This window comes from Ammospiza caudacuta, chromosome 19 (genome assembly GCF_027887145.1).
Source record: "Ammospiza caudacuta isolate bAmmCau1 chromosome 19, bAmmCau1.pri, whole genome shotgun sequence".
Lineage (NCBI taxonomy): Eukaryota > Metazoa > Chordata > Aves > Passeriformes > Passerellidae > Ammospiza > Ammospiza caudacuta.
This window is the reverse complement of record NC_080611.1, coordinates 6,236,332-6,246,581: the sequence shown is the minus strand read 5'-3', so window position 1 is coordinate 6,246,581 and position 10,250 is coordinate 6,236,332. Positions and strand designations below refer to the sequence as shown.

At 39.8% G+C, this 10,250-nt stretch overlaps 1 protein-coding gene across 1 annotated transcript; it reads left to right on the top strand.

Moving 5' to 3' along the window:
* The first annotated feature begins 883 nt into the window (after positions 1-883).
* On the top strand, positions 884-7,694 carry GSG1L2 (GSG1 like 2). Its single transcript, XM_058817408.1, has 5 exons — positions 884-1,193; positions 3,026-3,073; positions 6,265-6,417; positions 6,622-6,733; positions 7,439-7,694. Exons 1-5 carry the CDS (start codon positions 884-886, stop codon positions 7,692-7,694), a joined length of 879 nt encoding a protein of 292 aa, XP_058673391.1.
* The last annotated feature ends 2,556 nt before the right edge of the window (positions 7,695-10,250 follow it).

Here is a 10,250-nt window from a genome sequence, read left to right as displayed (position 1 = left end):
CCCCAGGGCACAAGTTTTGACTTCACAGCTGTAAAATGAAACAGTGAATTACTCTAACACCCACTTCCTTTTAGTTCTTTGCATAACTTACTTGCATCACCAAACAGACAGAAAAAACAATATATATAACATAAGGTGGGAAATGTTTCCTAGACAGAGGAAAAAGAAATGCTGTTTACACAGTGAAATATCAAATAAAGATAATTCAGCATTTTCTCTAATGTTTCACCTCCCTTGGGCAAAACTTGTGTGTTCATGGGCAGTGCCCAGGAAACCATCAAGAGCAAATTCAGGTAATTTAATTATTTTCAAGTAATTATTTGTCACTGGTGGAGCTCTGAACAGGGGCAGTCCCCTTTCTAGTGCTGCATACTGTGAAATGCTGTAGCTGACCAACCAGTTTTAGCTCCTTACAAGTTTTTAATAGTAAGAGTCACAACTGTATTCAATTTAAAGAGCTCAGTGTCACAGGAGCTGTGAGATTTTGTTTACTCCTTAGCTAAGAAATAGAGATTCCATCAGTCTGACTCTGATCAAGGTAAATAGGCATGTTTTGTTTGTATAAATAAAACTTTAGTGATTGCACACTGGGGTGCTTCCAGTGCTTCTGAGTATGATTCATGGGGCAAATGAACATTTATTGTCACACTTCCTCATATTCCTTCCACAACACATTGCTGCCAAGCAACACTGTCCTTTATTCTTAATCTCCCCTGCCACATGATTTCTGGTCATGCCCAGATCTCTGCTCTCTGCCTTAAACTCCTAAGCCAGCACAATTTTCTGGGACGGATGAGGAATGGGATGGTGAAGGCAGGCAGGTGCTTCGTCGGAAATTTGCAGAAGGGAATTTCAGGAATAATTTCTGGTGCATCTCCGGAAGATGCCATCCTCCATCCCCGAGGCAGACAGGAGGCACAGAGCCTCAGCAGCATTTTCTCTGAGTTTCCTCTCTTTAATCTTCTCCATCACAGCTTTCAGCAGCAGTTACTGGTGCGAGGGGACCAGGAAAGTGGCCAAGCCTTTCTGCAAAGGGGACAGCAAAGGGGATCTGTGCATCCGCTTCAACAGCGCCGACGGCAACGGCAGCCAGGCTGTGCAGTACATCTGGGAGACCGGCGATGACAAATTCGTGGAGAAGAAGTTCCACGCTGGCATCTGGTACTCCTGTGAGGAAATGATCAATGAGGAAGGTAGGTAAACCCGTGGGGGTTTATTTAATAAATTAATCATGGTTTTTTTGCTGCTTATTTGGTGTGCCCACCCCTTCTGCTTCATTACTGCCTATGTATTTTATGGTGTATTATGGTTGTTTGTTTGCATCTTCACATGAAATCACTGCTTGAATCTACAGCCAGGTGTCTCAGGGCATATTTGGTTTTTTAAAAGTTGAGGTGTTGGGAAGGATGAAAGTTTGACAAGGAAGTCTCACAGATATATGTATGCTTAGCAGAAAGATTTGTGTCCTTAAAAAGTTGCTCTTCTCTGGCAAAAGGGACCTTAGAGGGTAGTGTATAGTCAATTTTTTAAAAAATTCCTAATAAATTCTGCAAAGAACATGAAGGTGACAGGTTGTGGTGTTGATTTAGTTGACAGGTTGTGGTTCCTGTCAATTAAGTACACATAATCAGATTAAGATTATTTGGTTTTTATTCTACTCACCATAACAGCAAGTTAAATGACACTAACAAGAAAGCATTTCATTTTTCCAGTGGTCTTATTCCATTAGTCCAAAACGAATCCTTGCTTTAAATAATTCCTTCTGATACCCTATGGATAAAATGCCCTAAGGATCAGAAGGATGCATAAAAAAACATAAAAACATAAAAAACACAAACTGAGTTTAAAAAAAAAAATTAAATCATTTGCACTAATATATCTGTGGGATCTAAATTAGTTCCTGGATTTCCTCTTGAGCACAAGTATTTCTGCTTTCTTCCTGTGATCTCACCTTGCATAAATCAAAGCAAAAGAGGATTATTTTCATCCTGCTAAAACATGGAGACTTACTAGCCATAAGTGATGACATTTAATTGGGGCTCACTCTGCATATGTAAATGGTATGAGAATGAAATTAGCTTGCCATTACAGAAACTTTATAGCAAATTTTGTATTTTTGTATAAGGGAATTGCTGGTCCAAGAATTCCAGCATTTATTGTAAAACCAGATCAACATTCAGTTTTTCCCCTTATTGCCCTAATCAGTTTAACAAGCCCAGCTAGAGCAGAACTTCAGATAAATCAAAGCAGCTGTCACCTATGCCATAAAATGAAAATATTTTCACAGTCACCTGTCCTGAAGGACCAGGTTGACCAGAACTTCTTGTAAGTTATGCAGTTTTAAGGGGAAAATGTCAAAGACCAGAGCAAAAGCTGTCCAAAAGACACTTTTATCCATGCTAAGTGTTCCAGGGTTGTGTAATTTGAGCATCTGCTGTGGGAGCTCAAGTTTGGAAGCTGATGTTTTCTGACTGGGTGCAGTTAGGAGCTGGAAAATAAATAAAAAAAAAAAAAAACCAAAAAAACACCCAGCATGTTCAGATCAGAGAATTAATTCCCAGAGCTTTGTTCACAGCATCTGTGCGGGGGGCAGGGGGGCATGGGGAAAGCAAAGCTCACAGGAAGAAATTGGAATGAAGCTTAGAGGGAATTTGTGTGAGCAGCAGCCTGGCTGCTGTGAGGAGAGCAGCCCTGCCCTGACACCAGCACCGATCCCAGTCCTGCAAAGGAATTTTCCCCTCCTGGCTCTCACAGCCACCACCCCATGGAAATCAGTTCACAGCCCTCCTCTGGCTCCTCCAGGCTCTGGTTCTGCAGTGAAATAGTCTGTGAGGACTCTCTGGTTAAACCCCAGGAGAAATTCGATGTACCAAGGTCTCTGTGTGCACTAAAAACAGCTTTTCCTGATCTTCTCACTTTCTGCTTCTACGATAGCTTTTCCATTTCCTTCTATTAATCCCTTTCTTTATATCATTACAGAGTACAAAATAATCCTGAATTTGATTTATTTTTTTCTCTTTTTTAGGTGAGAAATGTAGAAGCTTCATCAGTCTGACTCCAGCTTCTGATCGAGGTAGATATTGCATATTGTTTGTCTGCAGTCAAAACTTTCCTGATCACGCTTACCAATATAAGTATTCTGCATTAAATTAAATTAATCCATTTCAAAAATGCTTTCTTTAATCACAAAGAGTATTTTTTGTCCTTTATTTACTTTTCTGACTTCAAAATGAAGGCAATATGGCTTACAATATCAATGTATGCCTTTCTGAAGACACATCACTTGGATACGAATGGTTTTTGAAATTGGAATATGGGTACTGGAAGTCAAAATTTGGGTATTTTTGCCCTCTGTCTCCTCATACCTCCATATTTGGAGCCAGGAATTCATGGCAGTGTGTGAACATCCACCCAGGAGGTTTGTGTGCTCAGGGGATTGAGGGAGATGTGCTGTGCACCAATTGATGGAATCTGAATCCCCACCCTGTGCCTTACTCAGGGCTGTGGGGACACAGCTCCATTCCCTTCTTTCAAAGAATATTCAACAATTCTTGATAAAAATAATTAATTCTTAATGAAGATCTATAGTTCTTAATACAGAATATTTCAAATATTTTCATAAAACATTCCTGCAGATGCTGCTTTGTGCCTTCCTCTTGATCCTCAGTGTGAAAACACCAGTCCATCACTGATCTGATTTGAACAATCACTTTACAAGTGGCTGATCCAGACAAAAACCCAAAACTCATTCTTCCCAGTGGCTGACCCAGAAAAAAAAAACCCCAAAACTTGTTCTTCCCAGCATTCTGGGACTGGAGCATTTGACTGGAAATGCAATTTCAGACCCTGGAGAAGAAGAAATACTCATTTTCTGAAGGCCACTCTTCCTTCTACCTGCTGCAGCTCATCACAGAGACTTACAGCATCACAGAATTTTGTAGCATGAGAAAAAAATATAAATGAGATATGGGTGTAGTCACACAGGAGTGGGGGGTGGTTTTTGAGAGCTCCTCACAAGGAAAACTGCTGGTGGACACAGAGCTGACACTGACTCTGAACAGCATCAGCAAATGTCACAGGCACTGGCAGGCCAGTGCAGACAGCCAAGAAGCCTCTGGGTACCTAAAAAGCAGAAATCTCCCTTTGGGCAGTGAAATGCTGCGTGGAAATCCTGCCCAGGACAGATCTGTGCTCTGCACATGCCTGGGGGTGCTGTGGGATCCCAGCTCAGTGTGCAGCAGGCTCAGCCCCCCCGAATTCCCCGCCCCTGGCTCCCACACACAGCGCTGCTCACCCTTGTCTGGGGCATTTCTCACAATGGCTCACTGCCCAAAAAATGTTAAAATGCAAATTCTCACAGCTGGAGCAGCCAGCACTGTTGGGCAATGCAACATCTGGAGCTCCTGATGAAAATCCCATTTTTTTAGCGAGACAGATTTCCTGGAGGAACAAACCATGTCCAAGAACACCCACACATAGCCTGGCCCAAAAATTTAATGTCTGAATGGTCCATGAATCACAGAAGTCCCACAGACATTGTCCAAGCCAGCATTTGGAGTTATACACCACACAAACTTTGTCTCCTACCCTAGGTGGTGTCTGATAACCAAGGATGTGTCTCAGCAGTGTTTCATTTTTTAAATTATGATTGTTTGTTTGCGTCTTCTCATGAAATCACTGCTTGAATCTGCAGCCAGGTGTCTCAGGGCATATTTGGTTTTTAAAAAGTTTGGGTGTTGGGAAGGATGAAAGTTTGACAAGAAAGTCTCACAGATATGTGTGTGCTTAGCTGAAAGATTTTTGAATGTAGAATCTGAAGAAGAAATATAAAGTAAAGCAAGTTTTGATATAGAAGAAAAGAATTTCTGAGCCAGTCTTACTGGATAACCAAGGGGGCAAAGGGTGTGTGAGTTAGAAGGGGTTTTTATGGCTTAGAGCAAAGGATAAACCCACCCCAAACAAGAAGATGTTTGTACCAAGCAGAAAGATAGCACAGGCAAACAAGGCAGCAAATGTGGCAAGCAGAAAAAAGGTCTCAGAATTTTCCACTGAAAGAAAACTGAAAAACAATTTCTAGCTTCAACTGTAATGTACTGACTTTTAGTGATTGGAGAACAGTAACATGAACATAGTAATTATAGCAATTATGATAGGCTAGAGATAAAAGTTAAGGGATAGATTGGTTCTACTGTATTAAGATGCTCAGCAAAGAAAAGTATAAAATGCACTGTAACCAAAACCAAAGGGTCTCCAGGCCTGCCTGCAGCTGGAGCTGACAGCTGTGGGCACAGCTCTGTCACCCATGACCCTGGCCTGCTGTGACATCCTGGGTACAATAAACTGCATTTTGGAGAGCTGCCTGAAGTCCCACATGCCTCATTTCAGCTCTTACATTTGGGAGAGACCATTTGCCAGATCTTGCCACAGCAGATTTGGACACAAGGAGGGCTCCTGCTCCCGTCTGGGGGACATTGGCATGCTAAAGGTCAGACAGGCTGAGAGACTTTCATGGCAGGATTAACTTCTTGCATAAGGTGTAATTACCAGATCTCCAAAGAGAGAGGAATTAGCAGATAACTAGGGAAATGAATCTCAGCGAAACCTGGAGGCTGTCTGGCCTCGTGAAGGCTTCTCTGTCTAAAAAAATCAGGATCCTGTTTGGTTCAAAGTTAGGCTTGTGGGGAAGATTTTATTGAATGACTGGAGCCACAGGCAGTGCAGGTGCGTGCATGACCTCCAGGTTGTTAGCTGGGTCTGCTGCTCCTCTCTGCACTCAGAACCATGACACTAACACTTCTTTTTATATCACCTTTGGTTCTTTGTATATTACCTTTGGTTCTTTTTATATTAAATTTGGTTATTTTTATATTACCTTTGGTTATTTTTATATTACCTTTGGTTTATGGTGATTTTAGGGTAGCTACTGAGTAAAAACCACACTGAACCACATTGCAATAAGTGTGTAGCAACTGCTATTCCAATAGGCCACTGCTTTTCCAATAATTATAATTTGAAAGCTAATTATTTACCTAATTAATTAAAATTATTTAGATTAATTTTTTAAATAATTAAATTTATTTTCCAATAATTATAATCAATTTGTCATTGACACTGAAGTCCTCCACAGATGTTCTCATTACCACAGCACCCTCACAGTCCCTGTGCTTCTGTTTAACTTTGCATGAACAATACAAATGAAGAAGGAAATGGTGAAAATCTGAAATTATTTGCTGATAATATCAGTGCTGTTGATTTGGTTTGCAGGGGTTTTATGGCTGTCCATTGTAGCAGAGCTTCTCTACGTGGTTTTGCTCCTGATTGGAAACATTCTGATGTCAGTAGAAATCTGCTACTACAGCTCTGTCATTGATGGGCTGAAGATCAACGCCTTCTCTGCAGTGGTCACCGTGCTAGCAGGTACAGTTAAACACCTCCATTTCACAAAGTGAAGCAAAATTTTATGGGAAAATATTCTTTTCAATGAATTATTTCTTAATGTGATCTATTTTGAATTTTAGATTTGTGGATTTTGCTACGTTTAACTTACCATTTTTAATTTAGTTGTCAGGTGGGTTGCCAAAGCCTAAATAACTGATGTTATCATAACACTGTATTTTTTAGGTCTTCTGGGCATGGTTGCTCACATGATGTACACAACTGTGTTTCAAATGACTGTAAATCTTGGTCCTGAAGACTGGAGACCTCACACTTGGGATTATGGCTGGTCCTATGGGTACTAACTGGTTTATATTTGGTTCTCCTGTCCTGTCACTGTTCCCTGGGACAGAGCCCGACCCCACCTGGCTGCACCCTCCAGTTCATGCTCATGTGGCCATATTTTTACATGCTGCTTTTAATTTCACACATTTTTAACAAATTGTATTTCAATATAATTGTTTTAGTTCTGTCTCCTTAGGTGTTTTAACATTTCAGAGTTGATGTCCTTTTTTCTCTGTTTACTGTGCCATGCATTTGCTCAGGAATGCATTTCAATGCCCTGAACCTCCTTTACCCAGATATTTTATAGTTCTTTTTAACACTTTTGGGTAACTCACATTTTTCTCAGTGTCCCCTGTGAGATTTATACCCTTAATAACTGCACCTTTTAACTTTTATGCATTGCCATTTTTTTAATAAAACCCCTTTCTGATATTAAGCTCTAAGCTTAATAGAGAAGTAAAGCTCAATAGAGCTAAAATAGAGAAACTGGAGATGATTCATTAAACAGGTATGGTAAATGTAGATATTGCAATAAATATGTAGAGCTCTGTAAATGGTCATTGACCAAAATTATTTTTTCCTCACCCAGCCTGTTCATCTTTCCCTAATACTCACCAACACAATCACACATAATCAGTGTTTTCAAAAATAAAATTGAAGGGTTTGAATATGAAAATTCCCTGCTAATTTCTGATAATTTTTGCTTTTTTGTTCACAGCCTTGCATGGACCTCCTTCGCTTGCTGTATGGCCGCAGCTGTCACCACTATTAACAAATACACGAAAACTATCTTGGAATTCAAGCACAAAAGGAAAAAGCTGGAAAGGAGCTTTAGGATTCAGTACAAGTTTCCTGAGTACACAGCTCCAGAGAAGGTTTGCAATGTGTATGTGAACTCTTTCCAGAACAACACAGATGACCCCGCACATGCATTGAGAAGTCTGCGCCACCTGGCCACTATTTCAGTCCTGTAAAGCTGAACCAGATCTCAGAGAATTCTGTAAATTATAATCCTAGATCCAAACAAAATGGTGTTCATGAATAAAATGTCTCAATGTGTAGTATTATTTATTTTTCTTAATAAAGAAATTATATTTCCGTGGATGTTTCAAGGAAGTCTTGGTATTGGAAAAGAAGATTCAGGTGGCTCAGTTCAGATAAAAACAGTGAGACAGGTTCCTCCCAGATCTAGTTTTTAAGTTTTTGACTGATACATAGTATGTGAGTTGGTGAGAATTTTAGAGCATCACTCCATTCTGATTCTTTATTAAAAAAACTAAAACATACCATCCTGAAACCAAAAGCCATGAGAAACAGGGAAGCAAATAAGGCATGTGGTGCATGGCTTGGATAATTTTTTTTATGAAAGGTTCAATCTCTCCAAAAAATCTGTGGACCTCAGCTCATGGTTCAAGAATTTCACCATACACATGATGGATTTGCTGTGAAAGGAAGGCTGGTGGAGGGAACAGGTTTCAGTGTAAACACTTAGATAAAATGAGAAGGCAAAATAAAATCTGGAAGATTCATGAGGAGGCAAAATGAAATCTGAAAAATACCTGGTGGTGGACAGCACACCACTCACCTATGGAATTCTCCAGGAATCATTCTGGGAACAGACTCAGAAAGAATCAAAATTTGATTTATACATTTCTAAATGAAGAATCTCTAATCACATTAAAGATGGGGAGGTGGAAATGATTGTAAATATCACAGATCAGGAACATGGAGCCTCCTAATGGAACTGAGCCATGTGCCTGCTTGGTTGGACACCAGAATATTCCTGTTATTGAGCCCCTTGGGAAACACACTTGTGAACTCTGGGTGACAGAGATCCTACACATTCTACTGAGCAGCTCTGACTTTGGAAAAACCCCTATCTATCTTTATTCAGGCAATAAATACAGTTTCAGCTTGTTCTGCCAGCAGGATCTGTACCAGTTCAGGCTATGGCCAGTGATAAGGTGGAGCTGATAACAGAGAAGCATCATTGAATCAGAAGAAAAACCATTAGTGGTGAGAGAGAAGAGTTTATGTGTATGTATTGAATATACTCAAAAAAAGAGAGATTTCCTCATTGGCAACAGGTCCCAAAGCTTTACTGCTGGAATTGTACAAATTCACTGCTGCAATTGTAGAAAAACAATTTCCTGTACCAAATCAGAGTGCCATGTGTTCCAGTTCATGTCCATTACCTTTTTTATTTCTACTGTGCATATTTGAGAAGAATCTTGCTCCATATTCCCTACACCATCCTCCTAGGTGGCTGCAGATAGCAATAAGGTTTCCTCTTAAATCTTTAGAAAAGTCTGTGTTTATCCTTTACAGTGCTCTGAAAGTGCCATCTTCAGTCCAGCAGGGAACAAAGCAGTGGCCAGAGTTTGGTGCCACTCTGTTAGAAGCATTCTCAATCCCTTGACCAAAACACAAGATCTTTATTCCTCCCCTTGTTTCACTCATTTCTCTGTGATGGATATGTTTCTAACACATTCACCAAGAAAGGAATTACTTCTGATCCCATCTGACTTTCTGCTTTTTGCCTACCCTAACTCTTATTTTACAATAGATTTTTACCCATCTCATGCTGTTCCTGGGTGTGATGGAAGAATTTCCACCTCATCCAGGAACATACTTGGCTGATGCCTGCGATTCCCTTGAAAAATCCAATTTATGCAAGTGCCTCATTTTATTTTTCTTAGCCTGCAGGTCACTAACACAGTCTCTCCATATGCTGCTTCCTCGGGGTTGTTTCTTACAGTGGTTTGCAAGCACATAAAGTGCTGTAGGTAGGCAAGGGCTTTTAAAAATAATTTAGCAGTAAAAATCCATCCAGATCCATTATTAAATCTCAAACTGTCCGTTTTTCTCATGCCTACCATTCCAGAAGCTGTATGGCTTCTGCTGGATATCTGGTAAATAAATTCACCTGATGAAATGCAAGATTCCTGATCCCTATTTGTAAGCCACAATTTTATATTCTGCCTCTCATTTTAACTTTTGACACCCAGTAAGTCCTGGAACCACATTATTTGAAAGCAGAGGAAAAGCACCAGCAGCATTTTTATTCTGATTCATTAGATCCAATCAATTTTGATGAATTTGGCATCTCAGTAAATTTCAGACACAGATTTACAGCAGTCCTGGTTACCAGTGGAAACCAGGTATTTAATGAGAGAAATAGGCACCTCTGGGATGCAATTCATGTTATCCTGAACTCATCTTAATATTTCTTTTTCTTATAATAATATTTTTATGTGCAACATATATCCACAGGTGAGACAGAAAAACAGAGATCAACAAATGAAACAGAAAACTTCAGATTAAATAATAGATTTCCCCAGAGAGAAAAAAATATTGTGTCTGAAATACCAGTGGAGAAACCTCATCTTCAAGATGAGAAAAAGCCACTGAATTAGAGAAAAGTGTGACCCATTTAAAAGGTCATCTAATCCTTCTTTTCTTTTAGGCAGGATAAACTAAAGCTACATTGCTTTTTTACAGATGTTTCATTAATCTCTTCTTTAAAGCTT